Raw genomic sequence first — 24650 nt, 5'->3', positions numbered from 1 at the left:
TATCTAATTGATAGTAAACTAAAATTATATACAATAGCATTTTTAATTTTGAGCAAGTTACAATAAAATTTAAAGGACATAAAACAAACTGTTCTAGGTCATTCTCTCAAATATATCAAGTCTTTGAGAAATACAGACTTCTCTGAAAGTCTCCACAGAGGATTTTGAATTCTAGAATGGATAGCAGGAATCTCTTGGTTTTTAAAATATATCGGAAACTGTGATCCTAAATCACAGTGAATACGACTTTAAGAGAGGGTCACTGAACTTCCTCTCCATTCTTTCAAAATCCTTCAGCACTTTGCTTCTTTCTTATAGTAATAACTGACTTTATAGATAGCATAAGCATATTTGTGTATTTGTCTTAATTCCTTTTCTTGAGTTGAAAATTCCTTGAGGGCTTGAACTGCGCTATATTAAACTTTTATTTCTAGAGAACCAGCAGATTGCTTAGCAAAGAGTAGGCATTTAAAGTTTTTGCTGATTTAATTGTAAGCAATGGTTATCTCTTATGATTTATTTCTAATTTAAAATAACATGTGTGTTTATTACAAAGGGTTAACATCAAGACTTTGGCAAAATATTTCTTCTTATCCCATAATTACTTTACTATGAAAAAATCAAACTGTACTTAATGTCTAATGCTTAGAGATACTCATTTTAAAGATTATTTTAAAGCTTCAATTTATTCACATTTGGCACCTAATTAAATTAAATTAAGAAGCTTAATTTAATTTTTTGAGAGGTCTTCTTATGAAAGAATAGAATCAATATCTTTCAATATCCCTTTCATAGTATCTTCTATGGATTTGCAGATGTCAGACCCACTGGTTACTGACATTGAAAATGGTCTGTTAATAAGGAAAGCAATTACTCCTTCGGCTAGATCACTGGTACCAGATAATATCCCTAATTCTTGTCAGTAATAAAGGGAACCTAAACTTTCAGAATTGATGTAGATTTGAGAGAAAAATAATTTTAAGATGAATGTAAGGGAGAGAATGAAACCATGGAAATCCCTCAAACATTTCAGAGAAAAAAGTCTTCAAAAACCTCAGTCAGTAGGATGACAAACAGATGTGGACAGAATTGAAAAAGTATTCATTTCCTATATAAATTGTGAAATAAGTACCCTTGATAGGCATATTCTTCTCTAATTTGTATGATTTTCAAAATGTACTAATAGGAATTTCCTCTTGAGGGGTCATTAAGTCAGCCAGCTTGAGTTACAGTTAGGTAGCTTGAACAGATGAAAAGAAAATTATTGGGACCTTTACCTTTTTCAAACAGGACACCAATGGAAAAATTATTAACCAATATTTTCATTAGAGAAGACAAGAAATGAAATGATGGGAAAATTGAATTGATAGTAATAAAGTGCTCTGTGTCTCCACTTTCAAAATTCTTCCTCTAAAGCTATTTTATTTATAGCCAGATAAAGGTATGATTTTAGCTGTCTGTTAGTACAGAATGTCCAGTTATCTTAATTTCAAATGATGGATGTACCTCATGGAAATCTAAGGAAATCATTATCATCATCTTCTCATTCCGTCCTCTTGAAAGAGCCATTTATAATTTATTCACACATATTACCCTATTCAAGCCATTAAATAGGAGAGACTGGTGAGCAGAGTTGGCTTTTTCAAACACCAATGCATATAAAGCTTAAACAATGATGAAAAGTGAATGAACAACAGAGTGAATTTGTGATTTTAAAAAATGATATACTGTACTGTTGAATTTTCCAACAAGATTAAAGATTCAGAGCTTTTGCCTAGAGATTTCTCCTCTTCTGTAATTCATAGTGGGTTATGCAAAGTCACCAGCATTCCAGAATCAAGATACATTCCAGAATCAAGATATTTTGAAAATGGATTTAGAAACTTCTAAAACTTTACTGATTATTTTTTCTTCAGAACCAAACTCAACTCCTTGTGGAAGTGCTTTCTGATTAATAATGCATAAACTTCCTGCACTGAAATCTTACTAATCAGTTCAACTGATGAAGTCTTGCTGAAATGTGGAACATTTTTTAAAAAATTCATTTTATTCACCTCAGTAGTAGTGTTTAGGCACATGTCCTATATCCTATTACATATAAAATAACATTTTATATATACAGTAGGGCTTTAAACTGAAATTGCCTGATGGGCAAAATAGGAATTAGAGGGTCATACCCATTGGAAGAGAGGGTAGGAGATATTTAGACAAAGGGAAGAAAGAGGATATGAGAGGTGTAGTCCAGGCAACCACGAAGGGCCCAGAACTATGTGTTTTCCTCTACCATCATTTAACATTTTATGTGTTTTCAGTGCTAGTGTGTCTCTGAACAACGAGTACTATGGTGGACTCTGGGAATTTTCAACTGATCCTTTAAAGTAGCTTTTTGCAGGAGTAAAGCAGTTTTAAAGACATCTTTTCTGCTCTGATTGAGGAAGAAAACTTGTTATCAACTACAATCTTCTTATATTTAGTATGATGAAAAAGAAAATTGGATAGGAAGAATGAAACACGGCTGGATTTTTGGCTCGAATAATATTTTGATTCTTTGGGTCTCAGTTTCTCCATCTACAAGATGAGAATGGTGAATAAAATTATACCTATATCTAAAGTCTTTTCCAAATGCACAATTAACATGGTTAGGTAATTGTGCAATAGAAGATCCAGACACTAAGTAAGCAAATGACCAAATAAGCATACAATCATAACACTTATATTATCTAGAGCAGAGCTTTACAGATGCAGGTAAGTATCTACTAGTGGATTCTGCAATCAGCTTAATGTATTCCAACCATCATCTACCAGGATAAAGACAGAGAACAAACTGAGGGTTGCTGGAGGGGAGGTGGGGCGGGGGGGATGGCCTAAATGGGTGATGGGCATTAAAGAAGGGCATTTGTTTGAATGAGCACTGGGTGTTAATGTAAGTGATGAATCACTGAGTTCTACTTCAGAAACCAATATTACACTGTATGTTAACTAACTTGAATTTAAATAAATAAAAAGAAAAAAAGAACAGAATGGAAAATACAAGAGCGCATAGCAAGAAGTAAGAAAAATATTATTTCTTCAAGTTTGTATTGTGGGAACTTATGTATCTGTATTTATACGTATGTATACTGGATCAGAGTGTAAAACATATTTCTTATTGTCCATAGACATCAACAATATTTGTCAGCCACTTATATAGCATCTCTTTATTTGGGTTAAAGGAGAAAAGAGGCTTATACTCACCAATAGTGGGGTCATGATAATCAGGAAACTGATGACTAATAAACTGCATTGTCATTGCTGAAAAAGAATAAATGCAATTTAATAAAAACTCACCAGTTCATCAATAAATTGCTCACCAATGTAGTTCATCAGTCTTTCTTATTTAATAAAGTTTTATTTTCCAAAATCATCAGTCTTTTATTAAGATCTAGTAAGTGACATTTCTCTGAGTGACAAGTTTAATTATGCAACACAAACCACCGAACGATAGGGAAAGTTCTAAGAGGAGAAAAAAAATGTATCTAGAGGGAAAATCATGCCAGAAACTCCTCTGGAATAAATATGTCTAAATCTTAAGAGTATTTTAATGAAAAATTGTCTTGTAGTAAAAAATAATAGGGCTTTGACATAGTGAGAATATAAAGTTGCTGTAAGACGCCTTTGGTTTCCGCTGGAGTGACAGTTGGTAACGGTTAGGAAGATCTTTTCACTGCAGGTCCCGTGTGTGCTCTGGGCTTGTCTTCCTCATTGTTAAAGTAAGGAGATAATCTCTGAGGTCTCTACTAGTTATAAAGGTACATGGTTATATGAATTTTTATCCTGAGCCAGCTTTTTAATTAAAATTATTTGTCACTTTTATTTTGCCTAATTCATGCTATTTAGGTCCTTTTATTAATTTTCATTACTTTCTGGGATAGTCCTCTAAATTCTTCACATTCTTTTCAAATCAATACTTTTATAAAATATCTATAATGTTTCTGTTTTAGCTTCTTCATGTAAATTTTCATTATTAGTAGACAAACTGAAAGGTGACATAAAGCAGCAAACTTGGAAAAATAATTAGTATATAGTTCTCTTCCTTTTTTCTCTTGTGTTCTTTCTCTCTTAGTGTGTGTGTGTGTGTGTGTGTGTGTGTGTGTGTGTGTGTGTGAAAGAGAGAGACAAAGGCTCTTTCCTTAATTAAACTTTAGTTAGCCTACCCTGAGCTACCCTGAGTTTTCCTCTCAACGAAACCCTGACCTAGGTTCCTGTCCTTGCTAGACTGGCCTAGCTCAGTTATAGCAAGAAAGCTGCTAAATCAGGTTGGTGAGAATGTCCCACCCTTGATACAGAATCCCCCTGGCCTGCCTTCAGCAAGAATCCTTTCAAATCTGTTTGGCAAGAATTCCCCTATTCCCCGATGGCACCTGTTAATAATTTTCCACCAATACTTGTCCTTAGTCCTTTCCTACGAATCCTCCCTTTTCCTTCTTGTATTTACAGTTGAGTCCAGTTCTGTAATCAGTTCTCTTTTCCCCTTCTGCAATAGTTCCTGAATATAATATATTTTTACCATTTTACTGTCCAGCTCTGGTTTCTTTTAACAATGTGTTCATGCTTCAGGAAATGTTTGGAACAGGGAAGACAGTTAAATTCAACAAACTTGTATAAGGCATTAGTCTAAACTCAGTCTGAAATGCAAAGAAACAGAACCTGACCCAGTGAAAAAGAATTTCTGTTTACACTTTAATAGTGTTTACTTCCTCTCTTTGCACTGACAAAGGAAGTCTCCATATGAAAGTATTACTCAATTTGACAGTTTAGGGCAAATTTTTGAAATGCAAATTAACACTTCTTGCAGATAGCTTTAGGACTTAGGATATTTCAAGTAAACAAACGGAAAGCAACATGTTTTTTAAGTAGATATCAAGGAGAATTTGGAAAACATTTTTCATGAGTTTTTAAAAAAGCAGTCTCCTCTATCTATTACTGCCTGCTGGTTTATTACCAGAACATAAAGGTGAGAGGCCTGGCCTCCCAGTGAACACTTGGCTTGGCTAGTCAATCAACTAAATTTCAAAGACAGTTCAGACTTGTTAAATTTAGAACTAAAATGAGGAGATTCTCACTTCACTCTACTCAAAGCAAAGAGATATGCACCCCTTCACAATGTGACAAGAGCACCATCCATTTTATGATAATCAATTATTTAGACTAAAATCTTGAAAGATGTCTTTGGATATCTTCCCCTTCATATGCTCTATCCAGTCTACATGAATTTTCATTTTCCTTCCAAAATATCTTTCCAATATGTCTTCTTTCTGATATTACTTTAGTTCAGAATCTTATATATAAAGATTATTAAATCTTTATAATTAAAGATTATATCTTTAATTAAATCCCTATTGCCATAGACTTAAAATTGATTCTCGGTAGCTATTTTTCTTTACCTACCATTAAAACTTCCACAATAACACCAGAGTCATCCTTTTTTAAAAAATCCTGTCAGCAATTGTTAGGATAAAGACATGCTAGCATATGTGGTCCTTGATGTGCTCATCATACCTCTTCAGGCTTGACTTCCAGCACTGCCCAAACAGCTGCTCTGAGTTCATTGACTTATGGAAGGAAGGACTTTCCCACTATGAGGATGCCTTTGTCCCATGGCTTAGTATGGTTTTGCCTTCTCCCTCATTCTTATATCATACTAATAAAGATTCTTTTCAACCAAACCTTTATTAGGCTCCTCTGGACCCTCCTCTAAGCCAGGCTGTGAATTCAGGCTTCCACGATCATCTCTGCTTTTCCAACTTTTAGCAAGAATCTTACTAACTCATTGTAGAGGGAATTCTCCACATTTGATATCTGGTCACCCTTGGTAATTGGTCAAATTCCTCATCCGCATCCCCCATGATTACTCTGGCCTGCCCTCCGCAAGAATCCTTTTAAGTTTATTCAACCAAAAATCTCCTTACCCTCTTAGTGATTTTCCATCCACTGCCCCCCCCAACTTACTCTTTGGCTATACGTTTCCATTTGTCCTTCCTGTATTCAGAATTGAGCCCAGTTCTACACTGAGGAAGAGTATTACAATACTCCTCTATTGTAATATTTCCTGAATGAAATCTATTTTTACCACTTTAGTGTCTAGCTCTGCTTTTCCTTGATGATGTTAATATCTCCATTCAAATGTCATACCATTCAGTCAACACATTTAAACTCTTCATCGACCAGCTGCCAATACATGATAGCCATGGAAGTTCCCAAGAAGCATTAGAAAACACTGTGTATAATTAGGGGTTAAGTTAACTTATTTAAAGCTAGGAAAGAATTTTGAAGTTGAAGAAGTTTGGAACAACTGTAAAGAAGAATATGTAAGTATTTTATGAACTGATATATTAGACACTAGACTTGAGATTCACAAAGCCAGTGTCAGAAATAAATGAATCAGTCAAAGATTTACCTTTTACATTTATTTATAAGAATACCTAGCATATATTTAGATGATGGAGTTTGTGCTTTAATGGAAACCTGCTGCTTATTGTATAATTGAAAAAGCCCTTCAATTCTCAAATCCTCTGACCTACCACTGAGATAGAACCAAAGAAGAGAGAGAGCCAGCTGAGCTTTGTTCCAGAACTTCAAAAGATAATTTTAGAAAGATTGATTCGTAAAAGTTTCTTTTGTGTTTTACAAAGTGGATACCTAATGGGGTATCTAAGAGCCATCTCCTCTTGTGGAGATAATATGTAAAACAAACAATTTTTGAAAAATCTCTCCTAAATACATGTCAGATTCAATTTTGAAATAAGTAATCTGCTAAATATCTTTCAATGGTCCTGGGGCCCAAATTTTATTTATTTTATGATACACGGTTTACATCCTCAAAATCAGGGTATTCTATTTTCTTTGGCATAGAGTCATTCTGTCAGAAAGTCAACAATAGCCCTTCCTTTCTCTTTAGAGATTTTATTGTATTAACTTTATAATATTGTAATACATTGGTTTTCAAGTATCTAATGAAAATGAAGGTCTATGTCTTCTTCCCAAAATATACATTTCTATAAACATATGTACATATACAATATTAAGAGATAACTAGGGACCATTAGGTCCTAAGTAAAAATATTTGTCCTAACAAATACCCACATACGTCAGTCTTTTGCTTACAAAGAGGACATCCATAAGAACTGTGATTTAAGAGCATCTGAGAGGCATCTGGGGGGCTCCGTCAGTTGAGCGTCCAACTTCAGCTCAGGTCATGATCTCATGGTCCATGAGTTCAAGCCCCATATCAGGCTCTGTGCTGACAGCTCAGAGCCTGGGTCTTGCTTTGAGTTCTGTGTCACCCTCTCTCTCTCTCTCTCTGTCCACCCCTCCCCTGCTCATTTCTGTCTCTCTCTGTCTCAAAAATAAATAAACATTTAAAAAAAGAGCATATGAGAACGCTGACTTCAAATCTGCCTTTCAGGAATTCCTAATATTGGGCTTAGATATCCATTTCTTACTATGCATTTTTATTTGTTTGCTAGTTTGTTTTTAAGCATTCCTTGAGGAGTAATATATGAAACTCCTAATTTGAGTGTGAACCAGGTCAATGGATCAGTTGACAAAATATACCTGACAATCATGACCAAATTATAGTCAAAATATTCAGGAAGACTTAGAAAAGAAGGGAAAGATAGTACTAAAAATAAATTTCACAAATATTATCCTAGAACTTATTTTGTCTGTGGCTTTGCGATTCTGTAAAAGATAACAAGAACCATTTTGAAAAATTTGAAGAGAAGCAATCTCACATTTTCCACACACTTTAGAAAAGCTGCTATGTCAACAGATTCAGAACATTTTTCAGGGTTTACCAGAAAAAAGTAGTCTTTCAGTTATGCGAGAGGTTTTGTTCAGTTTTGTTTGTATGTATCTGAAATAGTTAAGAAATGTCCTACAAATCACTGAACCTCTGGATGATATGAGGATAGATTTATTATATTCAGAAATTCACTCACAGTCAAAATCATTGTCAACATACATTTAGCAGTTCTTGTCTTAGAGACAGTATACTGAATTCAGCAGTAGTGTGTGGAATTAGCCAGGAATAAGAATGCTGAGGAAGAAATGGAATGAGATGATGGGAGGCACGCACAAGAATTGGTTGGATCTCACAAGGTATCTTCTTCGAGCCCTTGATCAGAATACAATTGTGTGTATGAATCGGATAAATTCTGGTATTGGACCACAGAATCTCTGTATCAAAGTAAATCATTAGGGTAGTTATCATTTGTTTTTATGAAAGCTATATGTTAATTTTAAGCTCTCTATCTTACTAAAGTATTTTATTATTTGAGCTATTTTTATCGTGACATTTTAGGAGTTTCTATTAATTTACCTACAAATAGAAATAGTTTCCAATTTTTGTTTCATAATTTATTCATTTTTTAAAATTTTAATGTTTATTTATTTTTTGAGAGGGAGAGAGACAGAGAGCACAAGCAGGGGAAGGGCAGAGAGAGGAGACACAGAATTTGAAGCAGGCTGCAGGCTCTGAGCTTCAGCACAGAGCCCGCCATGGGGCTCAAACTCACCAACCGTGAGATCATGACCAGAGCCAAAGTCAGATGCTTAACCAACTGAGCCACCCAGGTGCCCTATAATAATTTATTTTTTTAACATTCATTTTTTAATTCATTCAGAACAGTATTAAGTAAGAATGCAGACAGTGATCATCTTTGACTTTTTTCTTGATCTCAGTGAGACTTTTATGTTCATAGTACGATTCTGACATTAGTATTATGATATATTACATATTTCAACATATTATGGAAGTAGTTGTTCATTTCCCTTTTTTGAAATCAATAATGAATAGGACTTGTACTTTTTCAAAGGTTTTTTTGGGGGGGGTAATAGAGATAATCATATTATTTTTCTCCTGAAACCATTAATATGTTAACTTATTTTAATAAGCATCCAAATATTAAACCAACTTTGCATTCTAGGCTTGAAGTCTATTTGGTCATGATGTCTTTTTTTACTTCTACACCCTGAAATACTTTATATACCATGGGAAATATATGGTCTTAAAAAGTTTAGTAGACTTTCCTGTGAAAACATCTGGGCATGCTGTCTTTTTAATAGAAGTAGTTCCTTGATAACTTTCCTCTATTTATTCTATGCATATTTGTTCAAATTTTCTGACTCTACTGGAGACAGTTTTAGGCAATTATATTATCCTAAGAACTTATCCATCCAGGTTTTCAATCTTTTCAGAGAAGTGTGCCTTGTGATGTTTTAAATTTTGATTGTATCTGTAGCTATTTCCTCCTTATAATTTTTTGTTTGCTTATATTAACTACTAGTTTGTCTATTTAATTGATTTTTTTCAAAGACTTTTAATTTTTATTTCATTCTGATTACTATTATTAATAATAATATCCATAAATTTTCTTTTACTTTTATTTCCTTTGCTGCTTTTTATTTATTATTTTCCTGGTTGTGTTTCTTTGGTTTGCTATTTTGTTATATCAGTTCATTTATTTTTATCATTTTAATTTTTGTTGGTAAATTTTTTGTAGATATAAATTATCTAATTATCTCTGCTTTCTCTCCTCCATATAGTTTGATATTATTTTTCAGAAATTTATGATTTCTATTTTTATTTTTCATTTGACCTATGAGTCAATAAATAGAAAGCTCTTTTCCATACTAGTGGGAAAAGATTTTTTGCTTATTTTATTCTTAATTTCAACTTTATTGCCTTGTGATCAGAGAGTATTATTTATAATAACTCTATGTAACTTGCTGGTGTTTTTAACATTTTAATATATAATTAATGTGTTTAGTAAAATCAAGTATGTTTATAAGAAAGTAGTATTTGATATATGCATCAGTAAGATTTACTTTATTATTTTTAACTGTTTATAACCTTACATTTTTTCTACTGATCTGTCTTATGTTAAGAATGATGTATAATTCACATATTATAGATAACTACTGTTTTATATAGTGTATAAATATTGTGACTATAATATTTTCATTGTGGTTAATGGCTTTTATTATTAAAAAGTGTCTTTCTGCATCTCATTTAATTATTTTTGTCTTTTTTTCTGAGATCAAGATTGTAAACACTGCTTTATTTTTATTTTAGTTTGCTTAGTTTATCTTTGCCAATTATTTTCCTTTTATCATTTTAAATCATTGTATGTTAGGCAGGCCTATTGTATACTACATAGTGTTGGATATTGTTTAATAGCCAATTTGAAAATTGTTTTCTTTTAATAGGCAAGTTTAGTTTATTCACACTTACCTATTCTTATTTTCCTCCATGTCTTTTCATGGGCTTGGTAGCTCATTTCATTTTAGCACAAAGTAATATTCCATTGTCTGGATATACCTCAGTTTACTTACTTATTTACCTCCTGAAGGACATCTTGGTTGCTTCTAAATTTTGGCAATTACGAAAAAAAGCTACTATAAATATCTATTTGTAGGTTTTTATGTGGCTATAAGTTCTCAACTCCTTTGGGTACACACAAAGGAGCATGATTGCCAGGTATGTTTATATCATATATGTTTACTTTTGTAAGAAACTGCTAAACTGTCTTCCAAAGTGTCTGTCCCACTTTGCATTCCCACTGAAATAAATATAAGTTCATTTTTTCAACTTTAGCTCCATATCTTTGCCAGCATTTGGTATTGTCAGTATTCTTGATTTTAACCATTCTATTAGGTATATAGTGCTCTTTCATTTCCATTCATAGTTCTCTGGTGACATATCAGGTGGCACGTCTTCTTCTCTGTTTGCTTGTCATATATATTTTTTCTTCCACAAGTGTCTGTCATGGTCTTTGACCATTTTTAAATCATGTTGTTGTTGAGCTTTATGAGTTTTTTGTATATTTTGGATAACAGTCTTTTATCAGATGTGCCTTTGAGAAATATTTTCTTTTAGTCTGTGACTTATCTTCTAATTCTCTTGATATTGTCTTTGGCAGAGCAGAAATTTTTAATTTTAATAAAGTCCAGCTTATTATTTTTTCATTCATTATGTAAAGATGTTGTAAAGACATTGCCATACCCATGGTCCTCTATGTTTTCTCTTACCTTATCTTCTAGAGGTTGTATAGGTTTGCATTTTATATTTAGGTCTATGACTCAGTTAATTTTTTTGACCTGTATAAAGTCTATGCCAAGATTCATTTTTTGTTTGTTTTTTTTTCCTACACCATTTGTTAAAGAGACTATCTTTGCTCCATCATATGGTCTTTATTCCTTTGTCAAAGATCAGTTGACTACACTCACAGGGCTATGAGGCTGAGGTGTATGTTAGGAAGGAAAGGAAATGGATTTTTTTGATCACATAGGAGTCTCTGGTAAATGGGGGAAAAGAGAGTCAGAAAGAAATGTGAAAAGGTCAAATGAAGAAAAATAAATGTCATTCTCCCCCCCCAAAAAAGAATAATCATTCCCTGAAAAACTAACAAGTCTTATATTACTGTTTTTCTTACTAATTTCTGTGAGGGATGCTTCAATATTTTTCTAAATAAAGCATCGTTTATTTTTTGCTGAATACCTTAAGGAATTATTATAAAAATAATATTTGTTTAAATTTTTATAAGTTCAAGCAATCTACATGGTAGATGTTTATATAATTACGTAGATTTAAAAAAATAATTCTGTAGCTGGGAGTATATCTGAAATGATGCGTAAAAATGTTTGTTTTGTTTTTGTTTTTGTTTTCTCAGGTGAATTCTGTGACCATCATGAAAAATCTGGACAGGAAATACTGATGGGAGGTTTGTCATGCCCATGCACATAAACACTTCTCCTTAAGTCAGTCTGGCTTTCACTGGCTTAAGAATACAAAGAAAGAACAGAGTGCATACAGACAGAGAAGACATTTAAAGATCAGAAAAGTTGAGTTATCTACTGTAATCTTAAAAGAAGTAATTAGGGATGTAAATAATGTTTGGTGGACTCATACTTGGTCTTTTTCATATCTAAAATTATTATAGGTCGTGAATGACCTTTACTAGCAAACAAGATACTTCCCCTTTGAAATGGACATTTATTTAATATTAAGCTACAGATCAGGAAGTACCTGATGGATTTTGTATTAAAGACCCTTTTCCATCACTAGTGGCCATCCCATTAACATATGTTATGTAAATGTAGTGCTTGCCTGAACTTTATAAAATATTCATTAAATACATACAATAAATAATAGGCAATTGCATCTTTGATGTTCATACAAAGTAGTGGTGAGAGATTAAATACAATCTTTTTTTAAAAACAAACCCATTTTGCTTGGACTCCTCTTTTTCATGCATATATTCTTTATTTAAATTTCCATTTTATTATTCAGATATTCCAATAATTTATTATTTCATTTTAAAGTTAAATTTAAATCAACTGTTTCTTGTTTTGCATAATTCAGTTTTAAACCATCAAATTTACCTACACAAAAAAATCTGACAATATTAATATCACCTTGCTTGGAATGTCAGTGGTATTTGCCCTGAGGCAGAGACTATCAGTTATGAAAAAGAAAATTTATAGAAATAAAGGAGTAATTTTCTACAATTTTTAAAAGATTAAAATACTGCATAAAATCACACTACTTTGTTATTACTCTCCTCAGCTCCCCCACCCCAAAAAGAGTTTAATATTTATGGAAAGTACTGAACTAAAACACTTTGGAGAATGATATAATCTAATTACACAGAGATAGAGGTTGACAAATCATTACTTCCTCTTTGGGACGTTAAGCCTTGTCAGTGGAGTAGGAAAGATGATGGGAATCTGGTCACTAAGATGTACTTCTACTTCTCTCTTTTTTTTTTTGTGGTATCTTAATAAAATTACTTAATCTCTCTATGCCATTTTTCTTATCAGGAAAATGAGGGAAAGGAGGAAAGACAATTTAAAAATGCATGTGGATTAAGCATTCTGTAATCCTTCTTTTTTCATCTTGTCTCCCCCACCATCATTTGTTCTTCCTCCATTTAGGATTCTGTTATCTGTATTCTAATTTTGTCTTTTATTTACTCATTCCATCCCAGCCATACTGACTTGGAGGGTTTTCAATCCATTCCAGCTGTGACCCTTTCCAGGGAAGTCTTTGCTGGTGCTATTTCCTTTGCTTGAATGCTCTATACCTAGATAATTGCTTGACTTGCCTGTATCAGACTATGATTCACATGTGACCTCCTTTGGAAGGTGTTCTCACACCAGTTAATTTAAATAAAAATCCATTACTCCTCACTAGAACTCTCTATGCTCCCTTATTGATATTCATTCATTCATTCTATTAAAAAATATTTATTAGGTTTCAGACACTGCTTTATATAATGTTCCATACCATACTGTAGGTGCTTTAGACACAGCACTGAGGAGAAGAGACCCCTGCCCATTAGGGTCTTAGATTCTAGAAGGGGCAGGGGCGGGGGGATTTGGAAAAGAAGACAAACATAAAAATGCCACACACTCGCATAAACATCAATGGTATATTAGATGGTGACAACTACTACTATGGAGAAAAGTAAAATTATTATAGGATTGTTATTAAAATATAAAGACATATTACATTAGGATGGACTTCTGTGGGGAAAAAAATTAATGAATATACAATTTCCAGGAAGAATAGGAACAAGCTCATATTTTTCTCTATTAGAGAACTTGTTCATTTAGTTTTTAAAAGGAAAATATGTCTTTTATGACTCAATGGATATATTTATAAGAAATGTATCAGATAAAACATCATTATTTAAAATAACCTAAGAACTATATCCTTTAAAACAATTTAGATTTAGGATGAAATTTATAAATATCAACCTAAAAATGTACAAGTTGAGAGGTGCCTGGGTGGCTCAGTTGGTTGAGTGTCCAACTCCTAATTTCAGCTCAGGTCATGATCCCAGGGTTGTGGGATCAAACCCCACACTGGGACTTAAGATTGTCGCTCTTTCTCCCTCTGACCTTCTTCCTCCTTTGTCCTCTCTCACTCTTAAAAAATTATAAATAAATAAATAAATAAAGTTTACTAGTTGGGTACCTAATCTTTCAAAATCCCTTTAAGATATAACTTAACAAAAATGCTTAAAAATCTATGCATTTACTTGATCAGGGTCACAGATCTATCACAGAATCAAGTTGGTTGGGCCATAGGACTCACTCCAAAGCCAGACACTTACTTCTTATTAATTCCCCTCTCTTAATTGAAAACCTGTGCTTTCTGATGAGTGGCCCATTTGCTGAATAATAGCATGGATATGTGAGAACTATTTATGGTTTTGAATAAATAAGTTAAGTCTAAAGTTATCTCCTAACTTACAGTAAAACATAGGTGAAAATGGTTACTAGTTCTCTTATTTCCACCAGCACTCATAGCTACAAACATCTTCTAAAATGCATTGAATCGAGGAATCAGAAACAACCACATGAGAAGCCAGAGCATGGAAGTATCTCCCCAGGAGGGCAGGCCACACTGCTCATTACCTTGAGAGAAGAGGTGGCTCTCGATCTGGAATGCTCCCAAACAGGAGTAATAGAATCCTTTTAAAGTCCAGGTGATAGGGTGGTATTAATAATAGTGATATTAGATGGTCTTTATGTTTGCAAAGACATTCAAAGTTTCCTCATTACTTCTTTGCAGCTTTTAATAATAAAGAGAAATTTTTTTTAAGATTATTTATTTATTTTGAGAGACAGTGAGAACTCCAGCAGGCGAAGAACAGATAAAGAGGAAGAGAGAGAGAGGATCCTGAGCAGGCTCCACTTTGTCAGTGCAGAGGCCGAGACCTCAAACTGTGCAGTGATGACCTGAGCCAAAACCAAGAGTCAGAGGCTTAACCAACTGAATCACCAAGATGCCCCTGTAACTTAATAATTTTTCATTTATTTATAAAACATTTATTGCAGGTCTGGTATATTTCTCTGTTCCCATACATCTGTGGATATAGGATAAGGATTGTTGAGAGGGAAGGGCCTTGAGATCTGAAGGTTAAGGGATAGATTCAAAAATAGCACCATTTGGTTGGGGGAATGGCACCTCACGAGGGAGACCTATGGGAGAGACAGCCCTTGCTCCACTTCCTGGAAGGTTTTCCCTTCTTTAGAGCGCTCCCCTTCACTTCTCTTTCTCTTCCTCTCCCCCATAAACTCTCTGTGAACACAGAGAAATGGTACTTTTCAGCACATTAAAAATTCTATTTATCTTCACTGACTGATTTTCAAGGATGATTGATACCACACAAAAAGAAGTGGTTGATATTAAAACTCAATATTACCAGTCATTCCTTTTTGCTCTCTGCTGACAGTTATTTTGTACTCAAAGAAACAAAGAAGAAAAAAAATGGACATTTTCACCAATCATTTCCCAAGTGTTTTATCATTTAGGATAAACCTCATCTCTTTAGGTAAATGAAATACTATTGATGCCCTGTATGCATGTACTAATATAGGTAAATATATCTTTCTTCTTATTTTATTCTTAGAGAATAATAATTAATGGAGACAATTATTGAAGTCTGATTCATGTGAATGGGTGACAGTAACCAGAAAGAGTCTTAAAGTGTTCAAATTTTAGGATATATTTGATTTGTCATGGAATTATAATAAACATTAATATCTAGCATATATCAGAATTTATATATTCATTATTTGCTGCAATATGAGTTTACTCTGTCTTGACACCCTGATCCTGCAGTCAAAACATTTGCTGGCATTTCATCATGTTAGTAACTGATAGACATCATACGTCTTGGGAATGAAAGTTTTTCTTTCATTGCTTTGGAAGAAGATTCCCAAAGCACAAAACTCTTGTGATTTCCATTTCTATAATAGTTTCATATTTGCTAAGAATTTTTCTTTATTTGATGGATATCTTATGTCTAGGAATTTTTTAATACTCTTTATAGACTAGGTCCTAGACTAGTAATAAAGTTCAGGACATGCTACCCCCAAATATGGCATGTTGGCATATTGAATATTTTAAAGTGAAGGAATTTGAGAAGCAGTAGGTGTAGGAAAGATTCTCAGTCTCCCTTGAAGCAGGTCATAAGACCCTCATGTGAGGGCTGCCCTCCTATACCTTAAGATAAAGAGTATCCTTATCTCAAAAGAAGGAGAAACCCTGAGAGAATCAGAACAAACAGGACTTGGTAAGTTCCCCCTGCTTACCACCCTTAGGTCACACCCTTTTGTCCTATCACATTTTCATGGCTTTTTACTTTTCCTAAAACCTATAAAAATAGTTAGGCTTGGCCACTTCTTCAGGTCTTCATTTCTTTATGAAGGCTCCAATGTCATGTAAAACTTAAATACATTTGTAAGCTTTCTTTTGTGAATCTCTTGTCAGTCCAACTTACAGGGCTCTAGCTTGAGAACCTAAGATGGGTAGAAGGAGAGAGTTTTCCTACCTTACACTAGATAGCTGCCTGTCTTACCAGAAGGACATTGGAGTGCATGAATTATTTCTCCTGCCCCATTAGGTCTCCCTTCTTCTTAACTGAAATTTCCCATTTAATGCCTTAAATAATTCTGGATTCCCTGACTCTCTTCTTAAAACATCATTAGCTCCTATCAGTTTTTATAGTCCTACCTGACACAGTGGATACTTCAGCCAGGGAGAAAAGCTCTAGAAAGGGAAGAAGGGCAATACTTGAGTAAAAGGCACATTTTTTCTGTGACCTTACCCATATCATCTTGGTTTACATTAATAATGCTAATGATGACCTTTATAACATTATACTTTTTTTTTTTACATATAATGCTATATACTTTTAAGGGCATTTTTTGGTTTATGCATTATTTTAAACTATATGCTTCTTTTTATAAAATAGATGGAATTACATAAATGTAAAAGCAAAGGCTAATAGACTGGGCATATGAAGCAAGATTTAGGGTAATCCTGACAGGATGGAATAATGGGAAAAAAACATAAATTTGAATGCAAAAGTCTTACATTTTAGTTAGAATAATCAATTTAACAGTTACGAAAGCATAAAATGAGTTGGACCTGGTATGATACCAGTTCAAATGAAAAATGACATGGAGGTTAGGATTAGGTCTACATAATGAAGACTCAAGATAAAATTTAAAGGAGATGCACCATTTAGGGCAGATTGTCACAATCTCATTATTAAACCTCAACATCTTGCTGGTTGGTTCTTTTTACTGGATTTATTATGGTGACCTGCACAAATCACTGGCTGGATTTAGCCCTCATCTAGCCTCCATGACAAACCTGCTTCCAACCCCTCATGACTCTGCCCTGAGGTCTGCCTACAAGTGAGCTTCCTCTGCTGACTTCCAAACACCTGATGGGTCAGGGCCTGAAGACTGAAAGCACAGGGCTGGCAGACAACTCTGGTGCTTGCTCCATCGACGGTTATAGAATCTAATCCTGCTTATTCTGTCTAGGGCAGTGTTTCCCAAAGGGTAGTCAAATAACTCCACGGGATCTGAGAGACCTTTTTTCACAAGGGTTAATGAAGTTCTATGAAGCAGATAGGTGATTCCGACTGCCTTTGAAGCTAGATATCTTTGGAAGTTTTAAAATATGTAAAATATGTCATTCTCCTAATTTTTTTGTTGTTGTTTTGGAAAATATAGATTTTAAAAACATTGTTGCAATATATTTTGTTGCAATATATGTTTAATTACTACTTATAACTTTTTAATGCATTGATTCAATTTTATAAAATGTTATTTTTAATTTATAGTATGGTATATAGCAATAGAAATAATCCACATAATCAAAAGTTTTTTGGGGTCCTCAATATTGTCAAGTGAATGAAATAATTTTAAGACCAAAATGTTTGAGTACTACTGACCTAGAGCAAAACCTCAGCGCCGATTAAAGGTAGGTGAAAAGACCCATGATTATTCATACATCAAGTAATAACATTTTGAAAGCCTAAAATTAAAGATAAAACAATAGTGAAGCCCACTTGGTCAAGATACCTAACTATAACTCCATATCTCTGTGTTTTTATTCTTTTTCATTTCCTTTTGTTTTCTACCTTTCCTTCTCTATCTCTCTGTCATATATTCATAGGCATTGTGCTGATAAATATTCCTTTTTCATTTTCATCTTCCCTTTCTCCCTCACTATGTCTCTTTCTACACACAATTCTTTCTCCCTGTTCTTTTCTTTCTTTCTTCCCAGAAGTTGCTACCAGAAGTCTACTTTACCAGTAATGCAAATGAACATAATATCAAATTATGGAATTAAAAATAAGTGCTTTACTTGGGGGAAACTAGGTAGCTAGTTAAGTGTCTAACTCTAGATTTTGGGGGAAACTAGGTAACTAGTTAAGTGTCCAACTCTAGATTTTAGGCTCAGGTCACAATCTCACAGTTCGTGGGCTTAAGTCCCACATCAAGCTCTGTGCTGACAGCATGGAGCCTACTTGGGATTTCTCTCTCTCTTTAAGTAAATAAATAAACTTTAAAAAATAAAATAAATGCCTTGTTTAATAAATAAAATTTTCATTTTTTTCTAACAGATCTTCCTCTACTCTTCCCTCGGGATAGCTAAAATTAAAATTTTGGTGATACTTCTGAAAACAAAACAAAAAACCACAACTAAAATTTTAATTTATACTTCAATGTAATGCTTGAATTTTTCCTTAGACACGTCTTTAACATTCCTAGAAACAACATGAAGAGAAAATAAGCCCTTAAAATAAATACTTTATTTACAAAGTGGGAAGTGAGGAGTTTATGTGAGAAGACTAAGTGAAATGGGAAGAAAAAGGGAAATTGCTACGACAAAGTCTAAAGCCAGGGGCTTATTACATATCAAGATTTGTTTTTAAATTCCTTTTCTGGAATGATTTCTCTTAGAGAAAAAGGATATGCCAAGGAGAGACTCTGCAGTGGGGTATGGCTAGAATATCTAAGGCCACTTAAAGACAGATGTGAAATTTGAACTTTGTTTTCACTTTGTGTTGAAATTACATTCTGTTGTTCCTTTTCTTTACTAAAGTTATGTTACACACAAAATGTCGGCACATTCTACTGTTAGGACCCACCCTGGGGTGGAAGATGGCTGGCTACCGATCATGGCAGTCTTAGGAACTTGAGAGCAAACCTGGAAGCACATGACGCCAGTGAAGCAATTGTTGGTGGAGGTTGACCCACGAAAATCTAAGTACCTGTGGACTTACCAAAGGATCTGTCTTTCCCATCATGTGTTGTGCTGGGGCTTGTACCATTAAATTGAGAGATTTTCTGACTCGTAACCCAGTTATTTTAACTACCATTGTAGTATGTTAATTAGTGTCATCTCCTACTATATGTAATGTTAGATTCAAAGCTGAGATCAGACACAAGGATTGTATTTCTCTTTTGTAACCATACAGATAATATCCATTGTCAAACATGACACTAAATGTAGTAAGTGTTCAGTAAAGACTGGTAACTGACTTGCCACTGATGTAAATGAATCCATCAAATTTTTTGAAACCAATAATTCAAAGAGATGGATGTGTAGGTTGTAAAGTTACACTCAGTTGTCAGTTTGGTGAAATAGTTAAGAGGATTAACATATTTTCTGGATTTGGGTCTTGGCTTTGATACTAACATGTTTGTGTCTTTGGGAGAGTTAGGAGATATTTTCTTTTGCCTCTCAGTTGTCTCATCTGTAAAGTGGGGTTAATAATAATACATATAATGGGTTGTTCTAAGAAGTAAGTGACACAATACTTATAAAGCACTTAAACTCATGACTGGGTAATTCTAAGCCCTTAGTGACCATTATCATCAAGATTTCTTTCTTTCTCTCTCTCTTTCTTTCTTTCCTTTTTATTTGAGGGGAGCACAAGAGAAAGAGGCAGAAGGAGAAGGAGAAAGAGAATCTTAAGCAGGCTCCACACTAAGTATGGAGCCCAACATAGGCTTAATCTCATGACTCTGAGATCACAACCTGAGCAGAAATCAAGAGTGGGACACTTAACTGACTAAGGCACCCAGGCGCCCCTTACAGAGATTTTTAAAACTCTTTTACTTTGAATGATTTATATGATATCTCTTTTCCAATATTGCATTGTGGTCTCAGGGTCAAATTAGCTAGGATACGATGTTTTTGTAAACCACAACTCACATATGTTCATATGATGCTATCCCATCTGTTAGAAATATAACATTTCAATCAACTGGCGTTTTGCTTTTATGAGTACACTTTGTTTGATAGTCCTTGCAGTATCCTGGGAATGCCAGTTGTTCATTTATTTTTGTTGTTGAATTAATGAGTTAGTAGAGAAGAGAATATAAGCAATGTACTGGTTTCTAAAATTGTTTCATCCATATTACACTAAAATGAAAAAATGTGGTTAGCATTGTTTTCTGTTATTTGCTTTTCTTAGTGTATAAATTGCAACACTATAGTACATCACCCAACTTTCTGGAATAAAAGTTAAATGACTTATGAAGAAATAACTGGCAAACCAGCATCAACATACTTGGTGATAGTGAGTACTGGCATGCAAAGTCTCAAAGACAGGCTGTACTTCCCTTTATAAACAATGACATAGTAAGGATTACCTGGAATTTGTCCAGGATTTGATAGAAAGATCATTGAGCAATGGTGTCAAGAGAGCTGATTCTCACAATGGCTAATTCTAACTCATTAAGTTAATACATACAAATCACAGTAATAACTCTGGTTCAATTTCCTCAGTGCTAATCCACAAGGGCTGTACTAGTTATAGTATTCATTTTTATTCTTCTGTACCTTTATTTAACAAGCAATTGCACTACACTTAGATACTCTAAGTTTTGGAACACAGAGTTGAAAAAGGTAAACCCTGTCTTCCAGGAACACACAGTAGAGTGCAGGACACTAAATGTTATGGCAGTTAATCACATGGTCTTATTCAGGCAAAGAAGAACAAAATGCAATATAATCTCAGAGGTGAGTCATTATTTTTCTGAATGGGAGGGGGGCAACCCTGAATCTTGAATAGTGAATATATATTACTAACATGGATAGAGTAGGACTAGTGGAGACTTCCAGGCGTGCTCAGGAGTCCCAAAGTCCCAGGCAACATGCTACATTTAGGAATTTCTAGTAATTCAGTATAGATGGAGCCCAGAGGGTGGAAGGGCCAGAAGGAGGATAGAGAGAGAAGCCAAGGTCATATTACCAAGGGCCTATTATGCTGTGCTAAACATGGGTAATCACAAAATGATTTTTTTAGAGGAAAGTGACATATTCAGAATCATATATTTAAAACAAAATCCATAGCAAAAATGAAGCAATGGATATGAAGTGGCCTTCCTGGGTACAGGGATACCTGTTAGGAAACTGCTGTGGGAAAGCTAGGTTAAAAAAAAAAAAAGGAAGGCGCAACACAAGGCTCCAGTAGCAGAGATTGGAAGGGAGAAATGGAATTGATAAATATTATAGGAAGATAATTTGCTGGAATGAGAGACTGCTTAAATGTACAAGATGTGAAAGAGAGTTAATTTTGGGAGTGTATGGGAGGGTACCTCTTGCTGAAAGGTCACAGGAATGGGAAAAGGTAAAAAAAGAGGATAGATTTTCATATAGGACAGGTTCAGTTTAAAGTTCCTGTTAATTTATAATGGAAGACATCATCTAAAAATTGGACATGAGTCTAGATATCAGAAGATGGTCCCTCAAATGTCCTTTCAAGTAATATTATAACTCAATTTACAAAAAAAACTTAATTAAAAAATTCTAGTATTAACTATATTCTAGCTCTAGTTAGCCATATACAGTTAACTAACTATATGCTAGTTATAGTCATTAATCTAAATATGAATAATTGAACAAATAAATACATTTAAGTATTTGTCATATGTATTGCTCTTGCTTTGAAGTAGCTCATTAATTCAAAGGGACGTAGCATTTGTTGTCAAATAATTAACCCACAAAGTAAGAAATCAGAAATGCAAAAGAAATGCTCCATTTTTAAGTCTTTAATGTATTTTAGGATATTCCTCAAATACCTTTTCCCAGAGGAGATTGCTACTTTCTCAAATTAGAGCTTTCTTTGAGCTTCCTTTGTTTCCGTCCACTCTTTCTCTCTCTTTGTATATGGCATTTTGGATTGTCACAAGACTGCTCATATCCTATATGACCAAGAGATAGACAGGGTACGCAGGGCTCTACCAAAGTTTTACAAACCGAGTATTGTCAGATGATAGCCTTCTGAACAGTGACACTCCTAGCATGAATTCATCCTAAGCTTTTTCTTCTTTTGCTGCCATTGTTCTTCTCTTCAACAATGGCTAATAAATAACAATCAAGTCCTTTTTCCTTCTTACTATGTCAACCTTTAATTACTGTATTAACCTTTATTACATATATAATTAAAAACTTAAATAGTACCATTGATATATGTGGAAAAGATATGAACCTAAATCATTACAAAAATATGGATGTTCTAAGACATTTAATTAGGATTGTGTAAAGAATGAAGAGTTATGTATAGGAATGATTTATTAATTGAATTTATTTGTTTCTATTACTATGTCCATGGTGATTCATATGATGTAAAATCTAATTTGAAAACAGATGATAATATATCCTAACTCTAACTTCCTGAATCATTCATGGGATTTATCATATAATCCTTCATTCGAGACTCTCATTGCATATTGAATCAATTCTAAACTCTCTGGTTTGATGCTCAAAACCCTTCCTAATGTGACAGATTGAATCAACATAAACTGTGAACTCCACACCTGGGGTTTGCCTCCAGCCGTGTCTCTCACATGCTTGTTTCCTTCTTCGTCTAAACTCAGCAACCTTTAGTGCAGTTTTTCTTATTCTCTGTGAACTTCCCTGATCTTCCCTATTTTCAGAGATTCTAAATACTTTAAGCATTTATTCTCTGTCTCCTTTCTCCATTTTTTAATTTAGTCATGTCTGTTTTCCCAAGTAGTCTATGAAGGAGAGGGTCAGGAAGTGGCTAGGAGCAATCAGAAGATAACTATTACACCTTGCTTGCTAGTTGCAGGCACATTGAATGTTTTCTCAACTCTCAATAGTAATTTTAGATAGACATTAGTATTTATGGATAATTAAATGAGTCCCAGAGAGGTTAAAATAGTTTGCCATGTCCCCCACCCCCACTACCCATCTTTCAATGGGAGCTGCATTTGAATTCAATGCTACCTGGTATCTGTTTGTCCTCCTCTTACCCAGGGGCCTGAGTGTGGGTTTGAAGTCAGAGTGCTATCAATGCTGCTGCTCGCTAGCTGTGTGGACTAACTTATTAAATATTTTATATGTTCTGTGCTAAGGGTTTCACACACCTTATTACTGGTAGGATTGTGAGCAAAAGCTCTAAGCTGTGGTACTAAGATTATCCTCATTTTTAAAAATAAGGACACTGAAACACAGAGAATATGGGTAACTTACTCAACGTCATAAAATGGGAGCCACAACTGGACTTGAATCCCTAGCAGTCTAAGCCCACGCTCTGAATCACTCTGTTCATCATTGTGCATCTATGGGAAACTACCATAACTTCTTTAAAAAGCAAAACTGCCCTTGTGTATAAAATGGATATAGAATTGTTTGGAGGATTAAATGAGATGATAGGGAAAGACTAAACTTAGTTGCACATAGTAGTCACTAGATATATAACTTTTGTCATTGTCTCCATTAGTTCACTGAAGAATGGAAGGGGACATGAATTCAATCTCTTATCTCCCCCTTTTTATCAAAAAGTGATTCTGTGGATATAGTTACTGCCTCATAAATGCTTATTGATTTCATTATTTAATATTAACCATATTGAAATATGGTGTAGAGAAAAAAGGCAGGGTGTTCTCAAATATTGAAAGATACATTTATATAGTACTAAATTATTTTAGGTTTAAATCACTGTAAATAATCGAGCCTTGTTTTATGCTCCTTGTGGGGGAAATTTCCTCATTGGATCTGACATCTATTTAATGGTGGAAACCATCAATATATTCTACTTCAGAATCTGAGTACCAGGGGCGCCTCAGTGGCTCAGTTGGTTGAGTGTCCCACTTTGGCTCAGGTCATAATCTCATGGTTCGTGGGTTCAAGCGCCACATCAGGTTCTGTGCTGACAGCTCAGAGCCTGGAGCCTCCTTCAAATTCTGTGTGTGTGTCTCTCTCTCTGACCCTCCCCTGCTTGCACTGTCTCTCTGTGTCTCTCAAAAGTAAATAAAAAACATTTAAAAATTTAAAAAAATGTACACAGAATCTGAGAACTCTTACTCATATTTGCTCATGATACAGCAATTTAAATATATTTTGGACTCTGTGCCATCATTTTCTATCTTTACTCCCTTTAGTATACTCTGATACTTAAAAGGGCCCTCAGCAGATTGCCTGGCATGCATCAGGTATGTGGGACTCTCTATTTGCAATTCTATACCAGGAGTCGAAAAGTTGTGGCCTTTCCTGTGTTAAAAGTTAGTTTTACTGTGTCCCCACCTTCAAATTCTAGCCAGTCTCCCTCTAGATATTTGTCCATGATAACAAGGATGACAAGGCTAGAGTGTGCAGCTGGGTCAGGATGCAAATACTGGGGGAAAAAATGGAAAAATTGACAGTAGACAGGATAATGATATCACCCAGTTGAGGACATGGGGAATTTCAGAATGAGATCCAAAAGTGTCCCTGTGAGGCAATTTATAAATGTGTTACAAATGAGATTAAAAAGATTGCT

The 24650-nt window shown here is 34.2% G+C and overlaps 1 protein-coding gene across 1 annotated transcript in view; it reads right to left on the bottom strand.

Annotated features, from left to right (window-relative positions):
- Positions 1 to 24650, bottom strand: part of RIT2 (Ras like without CAAX 2) — a 365817-nt gene that overhangs the window by 289578 nt on the left and 51589 nt on the right. Inside the window, exon 2 of the mRNA XM_029922376.1 lies at positions 3235 to 3291. Within this exon, the coding sequence (XP_029778236.1) occupies positions 3235 to 3291 (57 nt within the window). The remainder of the gene's footprint in view (positions 1 to 3234; positions 3292 to 24650) is intronic.

Source organism: Suricata suricatta, chromosome 14 (assembly GCF_006229205.1).
Source record: "Suricata suricatta isolate VVHF042 chromosome 14, meerkat_22Aug2017_6uvM2_HiC, whole genome shotgun sequence".
Taxonomy (NCBI): domain Eukaryota; kingdom Metazoa; phylum Chordata; class Mammalia; order Carnivora; family Herpestidae; genus Suricata; species Suricata suricatta.
The sequence above is the reverse complement of the archived record's forward strand: the minus strand, read 5'-3'. Positions and strand labels throughout refer to the sequence as shown.